The following is a 25,918-nucleotide window of genomic DNA, read 5'->3' on the forward strand; positions in this document are numbered from 1 at the left end:
ACAGACCTAGAGTTGATGTTTTTTCCTCTGGAGGGGGATTTCTCATCTGGAATTACTCTTTGGTCTGAATTCATGATCACCTCCTTTCTCACACAGGAAAAGGTTTCCAGCATGTAAATCCAAACACATAGCCTACTTGTCCTGGTCAGCAGGCCTCCGCTTGAAGCTTAAAGCAGCTTGCCCACCTCTGTAGCTCTGTGAGCTGAAGCAGGAATCTCCCAGCTGCCTCCTGTTCTGGTGTAGTCCACATTGATGTGTATGTTGCCATTGGTCCCCTCTTTCCACTAGAAGGAATTTATTTTCTGTGGGATAATTATTCAGTCACAAGGTCAGGAGTTATGAAATAGCTCTGGGTGAAATTATTTTTATGCCTTCTTTTTGAGAGGCTGTTCAGCGAGCCAGAGGTAGCAATAGATTGAGTTTGTACTTGCAGGCTCAAAGAAACAATCATGCTAATCATCAGTCACAACACAACGTAGGTTAAGCTGGAAAGCAGCCTGCTGACCATCCCCAGCTAACTCTGGCAAGGGAAAATTGTTTTTCTTGCTTGCCAAGGGACTGAAAGGGGTGATGACAACGAGGGAGTCATGCATTTTTGGGTACAGATGCTTGCTGACCTGGGGCTTGCTGGGTCTCTTACTTTCTCAGCTCTGATACTACTGTGGCAGACAAACAAGCAAAGACAGGAGACTCCGTTTAGCAGCAAACTACATCAGGGAGCATGACACTGTCTCCCACAAACGTAGCGTAACAGTGGCAAGCATGTTGGATGCACTACTGAGCAAGTCTGGCTCTCGCAGACACTTGTTTGTGTCTACTAGTGCACATGCAACCAGACTGAACAGCCGTGAGGTGGCAAGGATGCTGCTTTTGAAAATAGTGCTATATGCTTGGCCTCTTCACAGAAATTTGCACATTTTTCAAACCAGCAAGCTTGGAAACAACAGTTGACAGAACTGCATGTTACGGGATCTACTTCATGTTGTTTGAAATGTCTTCTGTGACCACAGCTGCCACAGATTTGGGGGCACCAAAGTAGTTGCCCCATAACCAGTCAGAGTTAGAGGTAGCACTGCCTCACATGGCAGGGATTTTGTCCTCTGAGATGGATTGTGGGAACTTTCTATAGCTCCTTGTAGAAAGTCTTGAAGATGGCCCTCTTTGCATGCAGTTCTTGGCTTTCCACTCTTCATGCCTCGCTTTTGGTAGACCAGGGCTTGCAGACAGGAGAAGCCATACCCCTGCCCTGTATAACGTGGAGTGCCCCTGCACTGGCTGCTGTTTTAGACCCAAATGATCATTGCTGGTGACCTCTACCAGGCTCTGGCAGCAAGTCTGATTTCTGACATTGCTGGTTCCCCTCAACTAGGTGTTTGACCCCACGGGGTGCAGCAGCATGAACGAGCAGTGCCTTTGCTCCTTCAACTTGGAGAAATGTGGTCTTCTTGTGGGCTGGAGGAAGAATCAGAGGCTACCTAGCAGGCAGGAGAAGCACAAAAGGAGTGGCAGCAGAGTCCTCAGAGCCAGTGTGCTGGGGGCTGTGCACAGACACGCTGCCGTGCATGCTGGAGGGGCTGAGCAGGGACATGGGGGCGCCAGTCCGGGGGCTCAGAGTGCTCTGTCAGTGGCCACAGGCCCATGGTATGTCGTGCTCCAGGCTGAGAGCAGGCATGTGGCTTGTGGGGGCTAAGAGAGGTGATTAAATGACGAAGCAGAGTGGGAGCTGTGGTGTGGGGCTCTGCATGCTGCAGGTGGGTCAAGAGGCTGTCTTCTGGGAGGCCAACGGTTTGGTAGGACAGGCTGTACAATGGCCAGCAAGTGTGCCTGGGCATGTTAATTTTATTATTGCAGGTTGCCAGTAGGATGTAGGCATTTGGATCCAAATTGTGTACAACGTGCTTTCCTCTATTGATTTCAAGCCTCTGCACACGCGCTTCCTGTGGTGAGTGTTTTGGTGGAAGACAGCAGAGCACTGAAGAAGGTCAAGAGGGATAAATCAGTGTTAATTCTGTTGTCTCTGTGGCTTTTAGACCTGCCAGACCTGAAAATTAGGAGCACAGATACCGAAAAACTCTGTGAATTAATTAGTTGTTCTTCTCATCTCTGAAAACACCACCATCTCCTGATGGCATGAAAGGACTTGTCCTCAAGCCTTCTCTTTCTCATATTTCAATTATTCTAAGCTGGAGAAATTCTCTGTGGTTTTGAGAGGTGCAACAAGGACAAAGCTTCAGCTAAAAGCATGATGACTAAGAGAGATGGAGGCTGCACGCTGAATGCAGGATCGAGTCAATGTGCCTTGATTTCGAATTGCTTAATGCTATTTGGCTGAATAACATTTCACTTCATGGGCATAATGGACATTGAAACTCCTCTTTCTGAGGGATGTGAAACATGCCCTTTTGTCTTCCCCCTCCTGTACGTGGAGCAAGGGGAACTGGTTGCATCTTTTTTCCCCCTCTCTGCTCTTGGTCCTGCTAGTGGTACTGCAATGTAAGTTTGTTTCTGGGGACCACCTGCAGGCTGCCCTTCAACCCACCATCACAGCATGAGGGAAAGCCACACATGCAAAAAGACAAAACTATTTACTTCTTTTGGAAATGTCATTGCCCACAGGCCTGGATGATGCTCCTCCGATTGCCTGGGGTCTTCTCTTTTCTGATATTTTGGTATCGTTTCTTTCTGCCTGGATCTGGAAATCTGTTTTGTGGTGGGAGCAGCCAGGATGGGTTCATGCAGGTGGGGAAGCCCCCCCTGCCCACCCAGCTCCAGCAGATCCTGCAGGAGCAGCAGGCAGGGGGGCTCAGCTGCAAGCCAGCAAGCAAAATTGCAGCAGAGAGAGGGGCAGCAACAGTGTTTTCTGCAGTTTATCTTTACTCAGGAGGTAGCATCCATTTTTAAAATTATATTATTATTATTATTATTATTATTATTATTATTATTATTATTATTATTATTATTATTATTATTATTATTATTATTTTAATGCTAAAATGGAGGTGGTAGAGCTTATAGAGCTTTTCTTATTTAGCATTCAATGAGCCAGCATTAGGTCAGTTGTCCAAAGACCCGAGCAGGGATGGGATCCCAATGTGAGTTCTGTACTTCTACTGCAGCTTTTTGTAATGCCACTGTCTCTGAAAAGAACAGAAAAGAATTTGATAGCCTGCATGCATCAAGATGAAAGTGAAAGTAAAAATGAATGTCACCTTGTCTTCTTCTCTTGTTGAAGGAAAAAAAGTGTGCTTTTATAATGAGCTGCAAGTTAGCCAGACCTAGTAAAGAAACGTATTTTCATGCACATGAGCATGCAAAAGATACATGAAGTCTAATGTGCTTCTCTGTTAAAGGAAGTGTGACTAGTTTTATGGGATAACCTTCATTAGAGTCACTTACGTAGGACTTAGTAGTGAACTTGGCTTTCTCTAGTGAATTCCTTGCTTTCTCTCTCTTCTCCTTGCTCTTTGCACCTTATTTTATGTAGAGGTCAAAGTGTGTTTTCCATTAAAAAAATCAATAAACTTTTTTATGAATTGTTTAGCTGAAATACACTTGTGTTTTAAATACGAAGACAAGAGAAGTTTTAAACTGTTTTAATAAAGGAAGCAGAATTTAATGACCATTGCTTAGCAACCTACAGTTATTTTTTAGAGAAAATCAGAATTCTAATTATTGAAAAATGAGCTGTTATGGAATTCTCTTTTTGGCAGCAGTTTAACAGAGATAAAGTCAGTCTGTTTTAGTTCATTTAAATCAGACTTTACCATGGAAGAGTGGAAGAATGTGTTTCCTCCCTAACTGTACATTTTTACTCTAGTAGTCTTTATGGTCCATTCCTCATCTCTTGTTTCAAAACAGACTCATCAAAGCAGTAATAATCAATTAAAAAATGCTAATATGGAATAAAGTAAATATGGAAATTGTTGAAGTCTAATAAATTTAGTGATACTTAACATTTGTTGACAAACAGGTCTTCCTTGATACATTTCAGCTTTAAAAAAAGTAATCTTGTATGTAGAAATAAGAATGTAAGAAAGCTATTGTTTTGAAACAGATCTCAAAAAGGGAGATTGAAAATAGCTGGTTCCATAGCAGCTTTCAAAATGGCAGTAGTATAGCTTACCTGTGAAGATATGCAAATTGCTTAAAGATCGGTATAGAATTCAGAATTCTAGATTTCTTGCATAATTCCTTTTATTATCTTTCTGTTCAAATTACAAAGATACTTCTCCAAACAGCAACAAAAAAGAGAGAAACCACTCATGAAAAGCAAGAAATTAAAATTTTAAATCCAGGAAGGTTATCAAGTGCTCCCTATATTTGGATAATGAATTACCTATACCTTTAAGGAGATCTTTTGTTATAAAAATAAACGTGTATTACAGTGCTTACAGTTTCCTTATTAAGCACAGTATGGTGCCACTTGTAAAGGTCTGCTGTCATTATCCCAAACAAAATCAACTGAGACAACATTCATTAGTTTCTAAGTTAAGAAATTTGAGAGAAATCCTAAGTAACTAAAAATCAACCAAACAAAAAACCAAAAAACCCACCCCAAAACAAAACAGAAAACAAACGCAACCCCCTCAAAAGAAACAAAAATAAAACCCAACTACAACAGAAACCCAACAAACAAAAGAAAGAAACAACCCCTAAAATAACCATTCTGAAGACAATGTCCATCTTGTGTATGCTGAAGGCTGCCATCTCTAGTGACTTTCTGGATCCCTGAAAGTTCCAGCAAGAGAGACAGAAAAAGTCCTGTCTGATCTGTTGTTATTAAGTACAGAAGTTTTATTTGCTGCCTCATAGGTTTCACTCCTGCTGTGTTCATTTGAATAACATGTAACTAAAAATGTATTCGTTATGCAAGAAGGTTGTCAGGGAGCAAACCTTTACCCCTTAAGCACATCTCAGCTAATTTCGCTTGTCCTCTCTGTGCGAAGGAAAGGTGAACTGTCACCTGTGCGCAGTTGAATACATGAGGGGAATCGGCTCACTGAAGTGCTAGTTCTCAAAAAGCTTCCACAAGAAGTCTATGCGAGCCATTGGTGATGACCTCAAGTCGGTTCAGGGCAGCAACATATCCTGCCTTTCCTCCCATCTGACAATTTCAGAACCCTTGTTTCAGGTACCTGCCAAAAACAGGTTGTCTGCCACATTGCGTAGTAATAATTGGAAAATACCTAGACGTGCTTTCCATTCATTACATCAAACTTGAGGTTAGTGGCTGTATGGATGAGCTGCCCAAAGTCCACAATTTACAAAGGAGATGGGAATAATTACAAAAATTGGCACAGAGTTCTGAGACTAGTGTCCCTGCTTAGTGGTCATGAATGGGCTTTATCTCCAGGGCCACGTAATTTCTGACTTGGAGAGCCAGAGGCATAAGGATGAGGGCAGAGTGAGTTCTGCCAATTCCACATTCACGCTCAAGTCCTTTCCTTGGCAGCAAGTAGGAATGTTGATTTAGATAGGAGAGATTTTTTTCACTAATCTTGGCTGGACCACCATGGATCAGTTACAGAATTACTTTGCTTTTTCTTTTCATGTGTTAGGTCTTGGGTTCTTTTCCCAGCTTTCCGATGAAAAAGGTTAGTTACATTTCATGACCAGGCACTTATACTTCTCTTCTGAGATGGTGAATATGGAAATGGAAACACAACTTATCATTCTCCAATAATATGATGAGTTTACATGTTTTGTCAAGTTAGCTGTCCTGCAGAATACAAGAGTAAGTTTCTGGTAAGGAATCAGTCATCAGTATCTTTGAGGAGGCTATTTGTATGGCTGATTTGGACTAGAAATAGACTCTTTTAAAAATGCCTGTATAACTGGAATAGTAGACCATTGTTAGACCTGCAGAAATATTGTGGACCATTTCTTCATAATGTCTTCAGAGAAAGTAAAGCTAAGAAAGGAACAATTGCATACCACATAAAATCGGAGATGAGGTTGTTTCCTTGTTACTCCCAGTAGTTTGCTCAGTGTTCACAAGGATTCATTTAATCTCATCAAATGAAACACACACTTATTGTATGTGTTGCTTATAGTATGCTTTGATGATCTTGAGAAGGTGTTATCCTTGCAAAGACATATCATGACTTGTATCCGTCTGCTTGCAAAGATTCAAATTAATGATGCAAAATGTCTATTCTTTACTCAGATATGGCAGTGTGGAGGAAGTCTTGAGATCCACCCTTGCTCACATGTAGGTCATGTTTTCCCCAAACAAGCTCCATACTCACGGTCCAAAGCTTTGGCAAATAGTGTGCGTGCAGCTGAAGTGTGGATGGATGAATATAAAGAACTTTATTACCACCGAAACCCACATGCTCGCCTGGTGAGTTCAAGCCCATTGTTCTTGAAATTTCAGTTGAATTTGTTTTCAATGAAATAACTATTAATTTAGCTGATATGTAACATGAAGTGCTTTTTATGTTTATTTCTTATTTCTTCTGAAACTTTTTCCCAAACATAGAATAAGTGTAAATCTACTTAATTTTTAATTTATTGAAAAAAATCTGAAATTCTGTAAGACTAGAGAAGGAGACCACGTTTGTGTCAATATTAAATGAATGAATTAATAAATGAAAGAATAAAGTTTAGCAAGGTGACCCAACTAAGGAGGAGCTGTTTAGCCTAAAATGTGCATCTCCATGAAACAACTGATACAGGTTTCTATCAATAAAGAATTGCAGGAGAGACACACAATTAGTGAAGTCTTAGTCAGCAAGGTTCAATGGACAGTAGATCTTTAAGTGAACAGCATGGTAATAATGTTTAGCAAAATTACCTCTCCTGTGACAGTTGCAAAACTTTGGACTGATGTAAGACAAAATGGATTTTTTGGTTTGATTTACTGCTGCATAATGCATGGTTTAAATTTTTTTTTTTTAAGTGCCAAAACAATATTGCAAAGATTAATTAAAATCAGTCTTGAGAATTCGGATGAAAATGTTCCTAATAAAATGTCTGAAGTATCAGTTCTTGTTTTGTGGGGTTTTATTTATTTATTTATTTTGGTTTTCTTTGTTTTTTTCTTTGTTTGTGGGGTTTTGTTTGTTTTGTTGTTTTGGTTGTTTGTTGTGTTGTTTGGTTGGTTTTTGTTTTTGTTTTTTTTGGGGGGGGGTGAAGTTAATATATTTATTTCTCATGAGGAAGAAAATAAAACACCGTTTGCCTGCAAAATTTTTCAGAAGATAAATACTGTGAAAATTGAGTAGATCAGGACAGTAATGCAGCGTGCAGATTCATATGTTGGATATATTTATCATGAGGGGCTCGTAGGCTGGAAGACAATAACATGGAAATACCCTGACAGCATCTACAAATGACTTACATGAACCTCTGACGCAAAGCCCAGCATTCAAGCTTAAAAGAAATCACTCTGCTCTTGCTTGTTTCTGGAGGTGCTTGATCTCCGCAGGCTCTGCTCTTGGCATGGAAAGGAAAGACCTGCCCTGGGTGGGCTGCTGGGTACCCACCTCTGGCCATACCAGACCAGAGCTTGAGGACCAGGTAGGGGGACAGGGAGCACCCCACACATTTGGGTGACCTTACCCCGGTAGACATGCTGGTGGAAAAAATGCTCTTGAAACCATTACACTTTTAAAAGATAAGCTGGAAGACACTGGGGAAGCTGAATTTGCTTAGCTTCCATCTCGTGTTCCTTTGGATTAAACTGGGTAATTAGATTATTATAGTCTATGCATTTGTAATAATTGTTTTACTTCAGCATCATAAAAGCCATTTAGGTTTTATTATTAGAGTCTGACTTTGAGAGAAGCAGGGGTTTTGTGTCTGAAGAAGGGAGATCGCAGGCAGATTCTGCTTGCCATAGGCAAAGAGAAAACACCAATAAGTACCACCAAGTTTTCTTGTAAAGTTCTGGTCAGCTGACATCTGTGATGACAAAACTTCAACTTGAAGGGATATTTGTGTGTTAGTATCAGAAGTTTTGCATATTGGCTTATTGTAACACAGTGGATGTAAGCTGAGATACATATGGGGTTTTTTTGCATGTATCAAAGCTGCTGCCCATGCACTCCGGTTTCCCTAATACTCTGTGTAGCTCCTGTTGCAGCAGTTGAGTTCAGTCTCTTTTACTTCATCTAACTCGAGCATTAAATTCCATAATGGAAACATGATTGATGCTATGGCTGCAGAACCTGCTTCTGTAAAGTTTCTCTTCAAGATTAACATTCAGACCTCAGAGCTAGTATGTCATTCTCTTTCTTTATTTAAGCAGGCATCTTCTGCCTCTATTTTACATCTGCTTTGTGTTTTCAGTCATATTTCCACAACTTTGAGAAATGCAAATATATTTGTGGTTTCACAAAGGAGTGTGGCAAGTGACCTGTAAAAATCTGAGGCCTGCAAACAGTAGCTCATGCCTGACTGTCTGAAGTCCCTAGTCAATATAAAGACAGATTTTTTGAAGACAGATGTGAAAAGATGTGAGCTCTGCTCCGGTCTATAGACAGGGAAAAGTCTGCAATGAAAGCTTTTCTCTGGAGGTTTAAGATTTCATGCTCCCCACCCCCCAAAACGATGAAGTTCAAAGGAAACATTAGCAGATTTTACAAATTCCATCAGTTAAGTTAAAACTGTCTGTACAGGTAATTTGCAAATGGATGGTGGGATAATTTAAAATTCTTGATTCATTCACTGCTTTTGAGACTTTCAATTATCCAGCTAAAGGAAGTTTTATTTTCCTATACGCCTTCGCCGTTCCCAGCAGACTGTATGCAAGGACTTCCTTACTTGCAGATTTAGAGAGCCAAACTGTCTTGTAGAATATTTTAAAGTTTTACATGCACTGCTCCAATTCTTTTTTTTCAACATTTAATGAATGTATGGATAATGAAATAAAATCCAGCACCCAAACATGAAAATTTTTCCTGGCTAAAAGTCCTACTCATTGCTTCAGCATTCCTAATAATGTATACAGATAATTTGAGAGCATCTGCTCCGGTTGGGGTTTTTGAAAGTTTTTTATTTTTTTTTCTTTCAGGAACCATATGGAGATGTGACAGAAAGGAGACTCCTTCGAGAGAAGCTGAAATGTAAGGACTTCAAATGGTTCTTGGAGAACGTGTACCCAGAGCTTCATGTACCTGAGGACAGACCAGGCTTCTATGGAATGGTACGTGGCTGCTGAGAAAGGGCCTATTCACAGTTCTCCGAGCTCTCCTACTAACTCTGTATGAAGGTGTTTTTATGCTGAAAAGTGTTTGGGATTTTGATAGAATTCAGTTAGAATTGGTAGGCTTTAAAATGTGTTTTCTATCAGAATCTTTATTCTAGTGGATGCTGTTTATAAAGAGTTCTGTAGAAGGATAGGGACAGGTAATGTGGTCATGAATTTCACCTTCCAAGCGAGGTCTTGGGAGTGTTAAAGGCAGCAAAGGATGATGTTTTGATTTGTTAAAATGTTGCACAGCAAAAAAAGAGAGCACCAAAGTTTTCTGGGTTTTAGTAGACAACTTGAAAATAGAATGTGCTTTGAAACATGTGTTTGCACACTTTATCTAATGAAAACTATGATGCTCTGATGACAGGAAAAAGCTGGTGCTGTGTGCTTCCAGGTCATATAGGATTCAGCATGTCAAAAACGTATTAATTTTTAATCTGGAGGTCACTTGAGACCAGCACAGCTTCACAAGTGATTTTCATTGGTTCAATGTCAGAATCCTCTTCTCTTTTTTTTAAGAGTCGACAACTCTCTATGCTATTTGCAGCTTGCAAATAAACTATAGCTCCATGTTTATCACATTACTTTGATCTCATTTGGAAGGGATGAAGGGAGAGATGATGCAGCAAATACCTTCTTCCTCTGAAAAATCAGCAGATATTTGCTGCATGTCTCATTAGGAAGACAAGGCTGCAACTTTCTGCCAGGCAAAGATGTATAAAATACCTGCCTGGTTTCCAGTGCCACAGTAACTTAGAAGTACTTTTGCTGGTAACTCAACGGCTCTGCAGTTCTGGCTAAGTTGCGTTCCCACCATACTGCATCACATCCAGCCCAGATCACAGCAGTCTTACCTTGCTGCTGTCTGGGCTGGGGGAAGTTTAGATTGAATATTAGGAAAAACTTCTTCACAGGAAGGGTTGTCAAGTATTGGAACAGGCTGCCAGGGAAGTGGTGGAGTCACCATCCCTGGAGGTGTTTAAATGACACATAGGTGAGGTTCTTAGGGACATGATTTAGAGGTGGACTTGGCAGTGTTAGGTTAATGGCTGGACTTGATGATCTTAAAGAGCTCTTCCATTCTATCTTTTCCATCGATTCAATTATTCAGTTACTCAGTCTCTGCTGGATCTCCTTTGATGCTGGGAAAAAAACTGATCACTGAGGGTGTACAAAACATGCAGGAACCAAGTCTCCTTTCAGTCTTCCCTAATGTGGGAATGCTGCGGTTTCCTCAGGGAAGCTGCATTTGCCCCGGGGATCTGCATTTCCCACAGGGAGCATATCAGTTGGCAGAAAAGCCCTTGGGAGCCTTTGGGAGAGCAGCCGCCCTCCTTCCTTTGCCTTGTAGCTTGCACTTGAGTTGGTACCTCTGGGTAATCGCTAGCATGAAAGGTAATAACCCACCATTATCCAGTACCTTAAATAGCTCATGGTACAACACTGGTGTGTTTTCTGTTGTTTTGTGCTGGATCGCTGACTGACAAGATCAGAGACAGTTGAAGCAATAAGATTTACCTTCCAGGATCATTTCAGTAACCTTATCTTCCCCTTCACCTCCATCCTTCGCCCTCCAGAAGAAAGCCTAGACTGGTGGCAGGGATAGCACTTCAACCCCTTGAGGAGGGAAAGGAATTTCTGCAGTTTCTTTCACAATTTAACTGCACGTGTCATCCTCAAGAAAGGTGTTGACAATACTTAGAAATAATAATTCTTGTTCAGAGCTGCTTGAGGTATCTAAGGTGTAATTTAGGTGTGCTGTATATATCTCTCTAAAACAATTCTTAAATGCTGTCATTTAGTTGTGAGTATAATAAGAATACACCGTTCTTTGGCAGGAAGAATTTAAAATGTGATTAAAGTACAGTTATACTCTAGGAAGTGACAGTGCAAAAATGACACCTACTGATTCAACTGATTTGTGGATATTAAATCCCATCTGCTAACTTCAGTGAATCACTGATCATGTTCTTTACTCCTGTCTTAGCCATATAGTACTTTTCTTGTTCACAAAAATACTGTGTTTAAAAGTGTTGGCTTTGTTAACAGCTCAGCTTAGTGTGAGGTTATTTAATTGTTCAAAGGGATTGCAAAGAGATATGGGAATATCTCCCTCCCTTGAAAATCTTTACACTGAAGTTAATAAATCTTTCTAACATAGCCCATAGGTCAGCCATATGTTCTTGAAATAAATGCAAGAATTATTGGGCATGCACTAACAATTAGACACTTTGCTAAAACTTTTCTCCTGATACATAGATACATTTTTCCCATCTGTACTAAGCCTGGTTGTCTAAAAGTTTAGCTGCCTAAAACTTCATTTAAACCTACAGAATTTTCAATATTTTTGCCTGAGCTATGTTTGCATTCTTATAAACTGAGGCCTAGAAATGAGGGAAATAAGTTTCTTTAGTAGTAAAATTAGTACACTTTATACCAAAATCATATAGCATGAATAAATCTAGAATGCCACAATCCTAATTTCATTCAGTACTCTGAACAAAACTGTGCTTCAAGAAGGAATACTATCAATGTTACGAGTGTTCTTGTTCATATTTTTTTTTTTTTACTTTAGTCAGATTTTTCCATAAATATTCCAGTACGGGAACAGTGAAGTAGAGTTCAAAATGTAAAATTTCAAATGTTAAGGCTACAGAGGCCATTAAATATTTTCCAAAATTTAATCTCCTAAAGTGCCGTATGAGATAGCAACATTAACTAGAAAGATAACTGCATGGGCAACTTAAAACATAAATTGCTAGAACTTCAAGGGCTATTCCCTTTTTTGCAAAACATCTTTGTAGGAGCATATCTTAAGTCCCTATTCACTATTTTAATGAAAGAGCAAATGAAATTTGTAGAGATTAATCCACCTTCCCATCTGAGCTCCCAGTATTGTTTTGTGCAGTGGTGTATTAAAGCAAGGCGAAATAGAAGCTCCTAGAGCTCTGAATGAGAGTGCATACATTTCTTCTCAGGGTTCCTCAACTGCCGGGGTAGGGGCATAGGCATGGTCTTATATCTATATGTAGATGTAAGGAAGAAATTTTTTACAATGAGGGCGGTGCCTGCCCCTCCTCCTGCTCTTGTGAGGAAGCTGTAGACGTGATGAGGTCTCCCCTCGGTCTCCTCTTTCCCAGGCTGAACAAACCAAGTGACTTTAGCCGTTCCTCATACGGCAACCTCTCCAAACCCTTCACCAACTTCATAGGCCTCTTCTAGATGCTCTCCAATAGCCTTATATCCTTTTTATCCTGTGGCACCAGAACTGCACCCAGTGCTCCAGGTGAGGCTGCACCAGTGCAAAGCAGAGCGGGACAATCACCTCCTTGGCCTGGCTGGCAATGCTGCACTTGATGCACCCCAGGACACGTGAGGGTTTTCTTTGTTCTTCTCAAACAGCTGCTAGCTGATTTTTTCTTCCAGCTGAACATGAAGCAGCTAAGCTGATAAATGTCTGTTGTGACACTCCAGCTGATGTCTCTTCTTACCACATATCCCTAAAGGCATCTGAGACTGACTGTATCAGTTGGGAGAACAAAAACTTGAATTCTTCTATTGGCAACTTCCTTCCACATTTTCCCCCAAGACCATCTTGGCTTCAAGGAAATCCAAAATGCTTAGTCATAATTTTATTTTTAATTTAGACCAGATATAACCTTGAAAAAAAAAATAGCAGATTTGAGCCTTTAAACCTATGCAGAATTTTGCTGGAACATGAAAGAGACCATCTTGTAAATTATCTAAATAACACATGATATATATGGACAGGCTTACAGAAGAAGAGATCTTAGCTACGTGGCTTAAGTTATGCAATAAAAAAGACTGTTCCATGTCTGGTGTTAGAAGTTCTCAGAGGCATGAGGCTCCTCTAGGGTATACCTTTAGACTGCACAATAGAATTGGTAGAGCTGCCACTTGAGATTGAATTGATACCCAAGGTTATGGCTGACTAGACCTGGAGATCCGAAGCCCATCACAGGAAAATATGCACCATTCCATTGGCTGTACAGCCTCTGAAAGCTTGAGACAGACTTTTTAAAAGCTGGTGGGAGAAATTCAAGTGTTGTTAATCTCAAGTGAACACACTGTCACTTTAGACAGGTTCTTGTATGTTCTTCAGCCTCCCAGAGAGATGTGGACTCTCTGGGGTGAGCAAGTGAATTCCAACAGCAGTGTCTCGTCATGGATTCCTTTGAAGGATCTTAGTCGTGAGTGGTGCATACCCATTTCACCACTCCATTTAAGTAGTTAACATAAATCTGAGGATATTCACAACATTTTTTTCCAAAAAAGCTTATACGAAAATGACCTGCACTCAGTAAAATCATTCCCTGTGACTCCTCAGATTACCTTTGAGGTAAAAGCTTATGCCTGGTCAGTACCATGGAGCCGTTGGCTTGCTATAAATCCCCATCTTACTGTGTCCCACAGTAACATCTGCTCATACCACTACTGCATCAGCACCAATGCCACTGTGGCAGAATAAAGAGGATTCTGATCTGTTTTGTGGATGAAGAGAAAGGTTGGCTCTGCTCCACTGTCCGCATATATCAACTAATGTAATGAAGTTTTAATGTCAAAAATCTGTTGTTGATGCTTTGCTTAAAGTTATATGAAATGGATTTTATCTTAAAAACACCCCCAAAACTAAGAATTATTTACAGAATACCATCTGTATTGTGTTGTTGCATGCAAGTGTCCAGATGTTAGGAAACAACAGATTTAAATTTCTCCAAACAGTAAGGGATAAAGGCCTGAGGTGAATATTTCAGTAGTTGCTGTTTATTACATGTCCCAGCCTCCAGAGTGGGAACTAAATGGCATTGTAGAGTACACCTGCAACGTTTCAATAAGAGGCAAATGTTGTAGAAAGATACAGCCAGTGATGCTGTATGGGCAGAATGTTTTAGAACTGAGCTATGTGTTTCAATGGCAAAGTGATCAACATTTTTTCTTGCTTCTGTTTCTCTAATGCAGCATTCTGCAGAAGAATTAAGGTAAGTCATAGAAAAAAATGGTTCTTATTGCATGACTTGTATGGTGGATATAGGAACAAAGATAGCTTCAGAAATGAATGGATGATTACTCTTTTGATAGAGCTCTTGTACATAAAAGGAACTTACACTGCATATTCTCATTTAACAAGAGAAAAAATATTACTTTCACAAATTCTCTTGTGCTTTTTTCTGCCTTGGAACAGATCGTGGCTTTTGTTGCTGTTGTTGTTTTTTCTTTTTTTATAAATGATGCTGCAATCAGATCTTCAAATCTGATTATTTTCAAATCTTTGTCATTTCAGATCAAGTAGTTTAACAGCTTAGTATGCACTTTTCCCCAAAATTAGGTCTTTAATATCTATTAGGCTTCCTGATGAAGTGTGGATATAAAAGAACATCTACTGAAGTCTGATAAAACAAAATTAAAAAAAAAAAAAAAAAACAAAAAACAAACAGGTTAAAGTATGGACCATGTATGTTTAGGAATATGTCTCCATGTATCACAAGCATTTATGAATGAAGGAGAAAAATGAGAGAACATATGTGGTAGCATCCCAGGAGTACCAGCTCAGTTTTAAACTATCTGAAATGAAGCTTAAGTTAGTAATTTTTTACACAGCTCTTGGGTTTTTGCCTGTATTTAGGCATTGCGTAACACGTGTAGGAGAGTCACCATAGTTCTAGTGGTGCACAGCATTTTAAAACAGGTTATTTAAATTTCCACAGCACAAAAGGGAGCACGTGCTGGAGCTGACCGCAAAGAGCCCACGCTTGGAGCAGTGGCAAAGGCATTGGGTTGTTTGGAAGGGCACTTCAGCTGAGGGCTTTGTATCTTCCCTTGGAGTCAGCAGACAGGCGAAGTCATATGTTGCTAAACATACTAATGAGGGACCCTCTGATCCTGATGACAGCTGCTGACAACAACCGAAGCCGATTTATGTTTTTAGAGATACAACTACCATTCTTAAGTGGTTATGACTTTAGGTTGACATTTCTTGATGTAGAATGTAAAAAATATGAGAAGTGTATTGTTTGGTTTATCTAGTTTCATGGCAGTGTTAAAAATAATCCGTAAAAGACACTTTCCTGTTTTTCTAAGAGTAATTCTTGCCTAGTGTTATGAAGGTAAACAAAATATCTTCTTTTGACAGCTCAGGGAGGGGTGCAGTGGTCTAGTGTGTTCCCATCAAACCACACAAGGCTTTCTGTAGAAAGGGTGCCCAGAGGATTTCTTTTGCTTCTGGTAAACTTGGACGCGAAAACTAAGGATGAATTTTATCCTAGACCAAATTCAGATACTAGTTTATCCTGGACTGAAAAATTACACCAAATGCATAGTGGAAGCATATTCAGAGAGGAATTAAGAGACAAAGCCTGTAAGGATGAGGGCTTCAGTCCTACATTTATGTATTTGGCTCTGACAGGAAAGCCTCACAGCCCCAGCAGCCCTGCAAAGGGCCCCAAGCCATGGTGGCTCAGTGGTCCTCCCCAGCCCCCCAAGGTATTGCTGTTGCCTTGGGCCAGCAGCCCAGCCAGGCAGAGCACTGAGAGCTTGGCTGCTTTTCAGCAGGAGTGGGCACAAATCAGTGGAAAGAAGAGGTTGGGTAGCAATAAAAGCAGAAGTTGTGAAAGCAAAATATACATAGAACACAAGTATTTAATTTTCCAACTTGTGTGGTTTGCTTTGTGGTGGGTTTGGGTCCTGCAGGGTTTGGCTTGTTTGGTTTTAGCCTTCTGCGATCCCTTCGTGTGTGTTCATTCTCCGTGCTAAGAACTGAGGATACAATTATCATGACTAGGGAAGAGCAGTGAAATTACAGCTTGCTGAAGTAACTCTTCTGAGATTTACTCTGCTTATTCTTTGTGATATAATTACACTCAGTAACAGGGGCATTCAGCTTGAACCTATGTTTACAGAACCTGTTTTGCTTTGTGTAATTTTAAATTTAGCTAAATGGCTAATACTAGGAGTCAGTAATTGTTATTGGCATTGTTTAACTTATTTTCAGTTACTTTTGCCTCCTGCATACTTAAATGCAAACCCATGTTAATTAGCCTGATGTTTTTAAAAATCAGGTGACTTAATATTTTAAAATGTAATCTTAAAGTTATGTACCTACTGTGTCAGAGATCAGCAATATTAGTAAAGAATGTTTAAAATCACACCCACTGTCTCTTTGGAAAGATATATCCTACATTTTCATGATTTCTGATCTTAAAGTCTGTCTGCTTGTTCAACCTCAAGAGGGTACTGGAGTCCTTTGGAGAACAAATCCTTCTAATGTCTCCCATTTGGCCAAGTGAGAAAAGTATGTAGTCTTATTTTCACAAGAAAATTGAACAAGGGGGGAAAAAAGAAGTTAAAGGCATGTCAGATTCTTTTGTTTTGCATGAATTGCTGGCTTGTTCAGTTTCAACACAACTTTTCATAGTTCCTACCTGCTTCATTTGCAAATACACTAGAGCATGGTGTCATTCCTCAGGGAAGCCATCATGTCTGACTGCTTCAATACCCAAAGTCAAGATGGATCCAGCAGTTTTATTTCACATTAGTCTGAGAGGGATGTTGCTATTTGATCTATTCCAACTAGTTTGAACCAGCTCTGGGATATAAACCTCATAGCCCAGCAGCGTGGGTGTAAAGTGACTACAGCATATTTCACTTGCTTCAGATTAACACTAAAATATTATTTTGTTTTGATTAGCTGAAGAACAGAGGGCTGGCAAACTTCTGTTTTGATTATAACCCTCCAAGTGAACATCAAGTAACTGGACACAGGATCATACTGTACCCGTGTCATGGCATGGGACAAAATCAGGTAAGTTTCATGTTTTATTTTCATTTTCACTATGGCTGTAATGTAAAAAGTATGGTGAAAAGCATTACAGTAGGACTTAAAGAATACGTTGCTACAGTGAGGTGATCTTACATCTAACTTTGATTCTCGCATTGGATGCTTTTAATTTTGATGGCTCTTGAGGTCAGGCATAGGGTAAAAGGTAAAAGCAAAAGAGAAGTATAATTCATAGGAGAATAGTTCTTATGAGATGACATTTTTGAAGTTATCTTTTGTTTAGCTAGCACTAAAAGACTTAACTGAATTTACTGCAAATATATCAAATCACAGGATATTATTGCTCTTACATCTGTGTTGATGGTGTGATATGTCCACGTACCTGGATATCAAGCACGAGACCGAGTGCAGCGATGCTCTCAGAGCTGTGCAATCCATGCTCCCTCTGCTGGCATCCAGGCAGCCAGAGGAAGGAGAAACAGAGAAACTACCTGGCTGCAATATAAACAGATAAAAGAAAATATGAGATGACACAAGAGAATTGCAGAGCCTGAGGAAGAAAAGACAAACACAGGAAAGGGGTGAAACAATATTAGTGAAATGGGCACAAGGCATGAGAGGGCTGATAGGAGCCAGGGAAGGGCGGGCAAGGTGGCAGAGGGCAGAAGTTGTTTGAAACAGAGGTAGGGCAACAGACGAAGAACAGGGCATGTGTGACAGAGGAAAGTGTAGTCACAGGCTACAGGGAGGGAGCATGAAACAAGCAGGATCACTGGAGACCTCTTTAGTGGCAGGGGGACTGAACGTGGGAGCTGAGATACCAGCTGGCAAGTGGGGCATGAGTAGGGGTGACAGGTAGTAGCTACAAGAGAAAAAGTGGGCAGCGGGAAGAACTGTGGGTATGGGAACAGGGGGATGCTAAAATAAGACATGATGTAGAAGCACAAGTGAGATGGGAAATGGAAGTCAGGATTGCTGAACTTGCACCTCCTTTTTCTGGCTCACAAATAGCTGCAAAACCTACCAGAGGGACACTTCTTTCCATTTCCTTCCCATCCCACTGCCCTTTTGACAGTCTTTCTTAAAAGATGACAGGCTTCTCCTGGTGATGTGAATTCCTTAGCTGAGTTAGCAGGTGACAGTGGCAGAACCCAAACCATCAAATCTCCCACATGTACATCCACCACTGTCAGCTGGTGGAACTGATGGTGACAACATTGGTCATCTTCTAGTTGTACCAACACTAAGGAGAGCAAGGTGCTTCAGCACAGCGTTTCACAGATGTTTCCTGACAACAGGCAGCCCTTAACTTCTGTTTTGTCCTTGGAATGGGAACCTGCCATCCTAATCTCAAGATCTTCTGCCTGCTCTCTTCCAGTCTGCTCTCATCACTCCACACATTACCCTATATACAGCTTTAGCAGCAAACCCTCATTACAAAGCTTCACTCCAATCCCCTGCCCTGCACCATGTGTCACAAACAGCTCCAGTTTCTTCACGCCATGCTATTTAACACTTTCTTTTCCATGCTGGCTGGCTCCCAGTCTAACGCCCTTGCACTGCCTCTCCTCTCACTTATTCTTCCTGCCAGTTTACTTCTCACACTAGTCCTGTTTTACTCCTTTTCACATACCTCTCTTCTTTTCTGGCTAGCTCACATTTTTAATCCTCTAGTCTTCTTATCCCTTCCTCCAGTTGCAGAGTTTGTTCCACTATTCATCACTTTCTTCCTCAAATAGTACTTACTGCTGCACATCTGCTGTCTTATGGTATAAGGAAATGAAGTTTATTCTCCTGAGTACAGCTCAGTGAAGTTATTCCAAAAGCGTCTTGATAGGATTTAACATTAATGAAGGTTAACTTGGTCAGCCATATGTGTCTTACACTCCAGTACACACATCCTTTGGCATGATATACTGGTGGCAGGTGGCTGTTTATGTAGGGGACAACTGCAAAAGCTCTTTTCACTGGAAGCCATTCTCCACTTAAAGTGACCTCTGAATATCTGTGTGCACTGTGCCGAGAGGAGAGAGCTCTGTGCTCTTGATTATTTATGAAGTCCAGCACCTGCTCCCATTTTGTGTGTCAGCAAGTAAAACCACGCTCAGAAAACCCTGGTAATTTGTTGCTATTTTTCCTTGAACCCATTGCCTAAGTGAGAGGATTCCCTTTAGTCTTTTTGCGTTGCTTTTGTGCAGGCAGTAAGAAAGCTAACTATGCATTGGTTTAAAATTAATGTGTTCATCATAACAAGAAGGGTGTATATGATTGTGGTGATAGGAGTTGAGTGTATATGGATGAGAGGCAGAAAATATGCAAAACACTGGCTACCCAATGCTTGTACCTCAGGTTGCTGATGTTTTGTGGATGTGTCTGCCCTGGTAGACAAGAATGAAAGGCTTTGAAATTCAACACAAATAAAGCCCATTACCCTTCTTGGTATGGCTGGGAAGCAGCACGGAGGGCCCCGATGTGTGATGGCTGGAAGCTGACCTGGTGTGGCAAGAGGATGGGAAATGGTGAAGCAGCCGGCTTTGTCTGACAGTACTCTCCCCCAATATTCCCATTTGTAGCTGATAGATTTGAGGCGAACACAGAGTGGCAAACAAAGAGCTTAACAAAGCCCTTGGGTTTTCTGCAAAAGCGGTATTAGACCTGTGCAAGCTTCTTGCTGCGTGCAGAAGAGCGATAGCCAGGTAGGAAAGAGAGATGAGAGTGTTTCAGGGTCTAGAGAGGTAGCCAAAATTTGCCTCCATCCCTGGTACCACAGAGCACTGATGCAGCTGTGGCATATCCTGTAGGTCAGCCAGAAGTGGTAGGAACTGGGTAAAAGGCCTCTTCAAGTTAGTCAGTTGCACTTCAGGGAATCTACTTGTTCTCCGAAGCAAAGAAATGCAGTACTGGGCCACGGATCAGGCTGAAAATAGAATTACAGAATCATTTTGGTTGGAAGAGACCCTCAGGATCATCGAGTCCAACCATAACCTAACTGTAGCACTAAACCATATCCCTAAGAACTTTGTCTAAATGCCTTTTAAACACCTTCAGGGATGGTGACTCTACCACTTCCCTGGGCAGCCTGTTCTAATGCCTGATAACCCTTTCTGTGAATATTTTTTTCCTAATATCCAATCTAAACCTCCCCTGGCACAACTTGAGGCTGTTCCCCTTATGCTATCACTTGTTGCTTGGGAGAAGAGACCAACACCCTCCATGCTACAACCTCCCTTCAGGCAGTTGCAGACAGCAATCAGGTCTCCCTTCAGCCTCCTTTTCTCCAGGCTAAACAGCCCCAGTTCCCTCAGCCGCTCCTCATCAGACTTGTGCTCCAGACCCCTCACCAGCTTTGTCATCTTCCTCTGCACCCTCTCTAGTACCTCATTGTCCTTCTTATGATGAGGGGCCCAAAACTGAACACAGGATTCGAGGTGCGGCCTCAACAGCACCGAGTACAGTGGCACAATCACTTCTCTAGTCCTGCTGGCCACACTATTCCTGATACAAGCCAGGATGCTGTTGCCTTTTTGGCCACCTGGGCACACTGCTGGCTCATATTCAGCCAGCTGTCAATCAGCACCCCCAGATCCCTCTCTGCCAGGCAGCTTTCCAGCCACTCTTCCCCAAGCCTGTAGCGCTGCCTGGAGTTGTTGTGACCCAAGTGCAGGACCCAGCACTTGGCCTTGTTGAACCTCATACAACTGGCCTCAGCCCAATGATCCAGCTGGTCCAGATCCCTCCGTATGGCCCTCCTACCCCTCAGCCGATCAACACTCCCACACGACTTGGTGTTGTCTGCAAACTTACTAAGGGTGCACTCAATCCTCTGATTCAGGTCATTGATAAAGAGATTAAACAGAACTGGCCCAAATACTGAGCCCTGGAGAACACCACTCGTGACCAGCGGCCAACTGGATTTGGCTCCGTTCACCACAACAATTTGGGCCTGGCCATCCAGGCAGTTTTTATCCATCAAAGAGTACACCCATCCACATCTACACATGAGGGAAGACCTCATGTGTAGAATCATAGAATAGTTTGGGCTGGAAGGGGCATTCAAAGGTCATCTAGTCCAAACCCCCTGCAATGAGCAGAGACATATAAATCAGTCTCTCCTCTGTCAGAGCCCTGACAGCACATTAACGAAATGCTGATTCTTATTTTCTTGTTACTGGAATGAAATATTTTCTGTTGTAATGCTTCCTTTCTGCCCACAGAACCCACTGGGCAAGGAAAGAGCACTAAAAAATGCTTGAAAAAGCCTGAAGTATTTATTCCATTTAAGCAGTACAGGGTAAAGAACTGTGTGATGTTCATTGGGCAAGGAGGTAGCAGCAGTTCTTGGTTGCTAATACTATAAGCCAAATCCTTAATGTTATCCAGAAATTAACCATTTTACTTGCTCTTCTCCACAATTGATGCAAGTCCTTGAGAGGCCATTCAGGAAAGATGTCAGTAGTAATGAGTGCTCTGACCTAGTAGCTGCTCCATCTACTCGATGCATCTGGTACAATCCGCAGCTCGCAGGCTTTCACTGATACTGAATACAAATTGCTAAAAAGAGTTATTATATCTTATAAACCCACTAATGAGCAAGGCTCTAAATGTGGCCTTGTAAAAGTGGCAGCTGTAAAAAGAGTGTCCATACAGACACAAATGAGGAGGAATGAAGCTTTTTCTTTATTCACAAGTCATAGGTTTAAAATAAGTGCCCTTCCAGCTCACTCTGGTGCCCAAAGTAGCAGGCTTTCCATGTGGCAATCAGATGCTGAACCTAGGAGCTAAAGCATGGAGGGCAAGGAATAGCCTCTGCCTATTGGGGTAAAAAATAATAATAATTAAAAAACTTTCGGCCAGAAATATCACATTTGACTTTTGTTGATGATGAGACATTTCTGGCATAAAGCAGATATTGTAAAGGCAGTGCAGCCGACATCATAGAAACAGTTCCCAGCAGTAGGTTTCAAGGGGAAATCAGAGTCTCCTGGGTGTTATGTCAGCAGATAAACTTCAATCTTGAAGTTGCTTTCTCAGAACACTCACTTCCCTTTGCGGCTTACCACAAGTGAATGACGATGAACACGTTAGTTCTGGGGGAGAGGCGGAGTCACTTGCGTCATTGCCCAAAGAAGAGCCATGGAGCATCACAAGCTGACACAAGTGGACAATGTTGATCTGTGTATGGCTGCAACAGCCACCTGGGCAGAAAAATTCCTGATTGTGATAAAAAGAGGAACAGAGGAGATTTCGTGGAACAACCACCATCAGTATAGTCTAGATCAGAGCTCTTACACCTAGAAATGGATGACTGCAGACTTTCTAATCACACAGTCCTGTTTACATTAAAACTCCATTTCCAGTTTTTCTTTCAAGGTTAATTAGCTTTGGTGGTTGCTAAGGGTGGTTTTGTGGTAAGTTCAAGTATATGCAACATTTCTGAATTGATACAGCCCTCTTCACAAAGCCTTACAGTCTCTTTATTCAGGGGTTATACAAAACAAAGGAGTTTTCCTTCTCTCCCTCTTGCTTTTATTGCTTTCCACTAATGCACTGTGTTATTGACAGCAAGCGATTTTCTGATGTGTATAAAAACTCCTCTGCCCTACTGAGTATAATCTAAATCAAATCTAAACACACATCCGTGCACTACAGTCATCTAAATTATTTACAAGTGTGCTAAATACAAACAATTCTAAAACTCTGCCACTCTTTAATGAAGTCCAAAATTTGGCAAGTGTCCATGATAAATATAAAAATTTTAAGGAAGTCCTCAGCATAGTTGCTGCAAAAGGCAAGATGTTTTAGAGCATGTTCAGAACACCTCTGTAGAATATTGTGCAATAAGCAAATCCAGTATATTGTCTTTAATAAAGTACTGTTCTTGTTTAAAAGCAGCTGCAGTTGATTTGCTCTGAAAGGTATCTTAAAATGTTATAAAATAATGTCATGCACCCTGAGTCCTTTTTAATTTGAAATGAACCTTGACCAAACTGCATTTGTACTATGCAGTGAGCAACTTATTAATTAAAAATAACATTGTTTTGTGACAACGGAATTAAGAAGGCATAATGTCAGGCTATAAACTAGTTTCCATCCTATTTCTAAGGGTGGTCTAGAATTTTAAAGGAGAGTATTACAGTCAAATTTTGTTAGTTCTTTAGTGTTGGAACGTCTGTTTTTCAGGGCATTTGTTCAGCCTTTCATACATTTTAAATGCTACCAGAGTAAAGCAGTGCTGTGGTGAGATTGATTTTTCTGTAAAATAGTAAACAAACAGCAGCATTTAAGGCTCCCTGAATTTTTTTATCAGAATTTCTCTCCACAATAGCAACTTTAATGTGTGAACTTAATTATAGTATCTTAGTATATCCACCTTATAAATACTTTCTTCTGTACATATTAAATGGCTATTGTCCTTTATTTCTTCTCTTCGGTTTGTAGTTTTTTGAGTACACATCCCATAATGAAATACGTTACAACACCCGGCAGCCAGAAGTCTGTGCAGCAGTCGATTCAGGGACTGAGTACTTGACAATGTACTTGTGTCAAGAAAATGTCCACAGTGTTCCTGAAAACCAGAAGTTTGTTTTCAGAGAGGTAAGTATGCCTGCTTGTTTTGGGGTTTGTTTATTTTTTGGGGTGGAGTTGGAGGAGAAGTGTTGTGTTTTGGGAGGGAGAGAGTGGGTGGGAGGAGAATGGGTGAGTTTTTTTAATTTTTATCTTACTGCCTACACATTGTGCAGGTCACATCATCAGCGTAGATCTCTGGGAGAAATACGGTCTCTTGGCTTTTAATATCTGAGCATAGAACCACAGGGTAGCAGCAGCGTGCAGTTGAAGAGTATGCCAGTCATAAAGAATAGGAAGATGAGAGGAAGGAAAGCACCCTTCTTAATGTCAGAGGAGTAGGGAAGGTTGGCAGAGGTCTCTCTTTGCCCTGTCCACATCTATCACTTTCTGCGGGCTGCTCAGTTCTTTCTCACATCACATCACATCCCTACTGTCTTCTCCTGAGAACTGAGGTGCCTCCATATCCCCCTTCCTCAGACAGTCTCATGGCTGGCCCACTTCTGCTCTCCTTTCATTGACTTCTCTGATTCCCTAGTATTCATACCACTGTATATCCCCAGTACTTCACATACCACCATTACTTTACACTCTCCCCTGCCTTTGAGCAGCTACTTCTGCTCTGCAGACCATCTCTTTTGACCCTCCTTGTGAGCATCAGAAGTGCTCCCTGAGCTTTTCTGCAATGTCATGTGCAGTTGTTGCATTTAATACACCATCAAAAAAGACCGTCTGCCATACTCCCACCGCTACACAGGACACATCTTACTGGTTGTGGGCACTCAGCAAATCCGTACCTCTCTTCTTCAGCCTTAATGCCTGCTCCCAAAGGGGAGAAATACTGAGAAGTATGGAGTATATTTAATAAACATAGCATGTGATCTTAGAAAAACTTGTGTTTAGTAGTTCCTGGATGCCTGAGAGAAAATAAATTGAATGAAAAATGATGGCCTTGGTCAGGTTCTGGAGTGTTATTATTTGGCTAAGGGAAAAGGTCACATAATATATCAAAATGGTATATTTACATAATGTGTCTGCATAATACATCGAAACTCTACAGGCTCCCTGGTTAACAAATTTCATGCTTAGATACTACCACCAGTAACAGACAGCAGAGTAAATTCTAAAGAAAAATATGAAAACTACTGTCTGTTGACTGAAGCTCACAGTGATATTACTGAGTAAACCAAAATATTTAAAAGGCTGATGTTATAAATGACGTTTCATTTTTAATGCTGACTTTCAACAATATTTTTCAAGGTCATATGCATTAATCCCTAAGATGACATGTGTTTAATGAAGCTCATTATTTAACTTCAGGAAATCATCAAGAAAACAGTTTTGCAATACAGCCTTTTCCACTGCATTCCTAACCATTACATTTAAAAATAATTCATAAAGTTTTAGATGCTAAATCCTCTTCCCTTGCCTTCCCTTGCCTTCCCTTGCCTTCCCTTGCCTTCCCTTGCCTTCCCTTGCCTTCCCTTGCCTTCCCTTGCCTTCCCTTGCCTTCCCTTGCCTTCCCTTGCCTTCCCTTGCCTTCCCTTGCCTTCCCTTGCCTTCCCTTGCCTTCCCTTGCCTTCCCTTGCCTTCCCTTGCCTTCCCTTGCCTTCCCTTGCCTTCCCTTGCCTTCCCTTGCCTTCCCTTGCCTTCCCTTGCCTTCCCTTGCCTTCCCTTGCCTTCCCTTTTCTATTTCTCCTGATCAGTTTGTGTCTGTGTGTGATTTAAAAGTACTGGTGTGCTCCAATTACTCTTCTTCTGTTGCATTAAATCAAAATCACCAGTCCTCACCTTTCAAGGCAAGTGATGGGTGAGGTGTCAGTACTACATTTCTCTTGCTTTGTGTGGAGAAGTGTCAGTCACTGGAAAAGCTGTCCTCGTGGATGCAGCACAATCAGAGATTTGAACAGCCTTCCCAGCAGCCTGGCAAGTGTTAAGTTGCTACGGTCACTGAGTCAAAAATGAGTGAGGCAGATATTGATTAGTCCACTCAAAAATGTGAATTATCATGATGGAAACAGGAAAGTCATTCAGCAGCTAAGTCTGTCAGCAGGCCTGTGAGCAAGCTCAGAAACAGAGTGTTGGCATCTTTCTTTCTTGGTTACATGTGAGGATGTCACCTGGGCCAAAGGAAGGCTCTCGGAACAGGCAGTTCTCCACAGCTGGCTACGCCGCGATTTTGCAGCTCGCTCTCCTGGTTGACAGCGCTTCTGGATCAGAGCAAGCAACGTGAACTGGAGACAAAATGTTCTTGGAGACTCCCATAATAGGAGGGCCTGAGGCCTCAAAATGTGTTCTTCAGGGAATCTGACTGTGAAGGCCTGTCAGACCTTACACCTCAGAGGCAGCTGTGCTGCCCTCCA

At 41.3% G+C, this 25,918-nt stretch overlaps 1 protein-coding gene across 1 annotated transcript in view; it reads left to right on the forward strand.

Moving 5' to 3' along the window:
* GALNT12 (polypeptide N-acetylgalactosaminyltransferase 12) overlaps positions 1–25,918 on the forward strand; it is a 50,448-nt gene that overhangs the window by 22,274 nt on the left and 2,256 nt on the right. Inside the window, exons 6-9 of the mRNA XM_065052921.1 lie at positions 6,167–6,343; positions 9,017–9,148; positions 16,902–17,015; positions 23,430–23,585. Of these exons, the coding sequence (XP_064908993.1) occupies positions 6,167–6,343; positions 9,017–9,148; positions 16,902–17,015; positions 23,430–23,585 (579 nt within the window). The remainder of the gene's footprint in view (positions 1–6,166; positions 6,344–9,016; positions 9,149–16,901; positions 17,016–23,429; positions 23,586–25,918) is intronic.

This window comes from Columba livia, chromosome 2 (assembly GCF_036013475.1).
Source record: "Columba livia isolate bColLiv1 breed racing homer chromosome 2, bColLiv1.pat.W.v2, whole genome shotgun sequence".
Lineage (NCBI taxonomy): Eukaryota > Metazoa > Chordata > Aves > Columbiformes > Columbidae > Columba > Columba livia.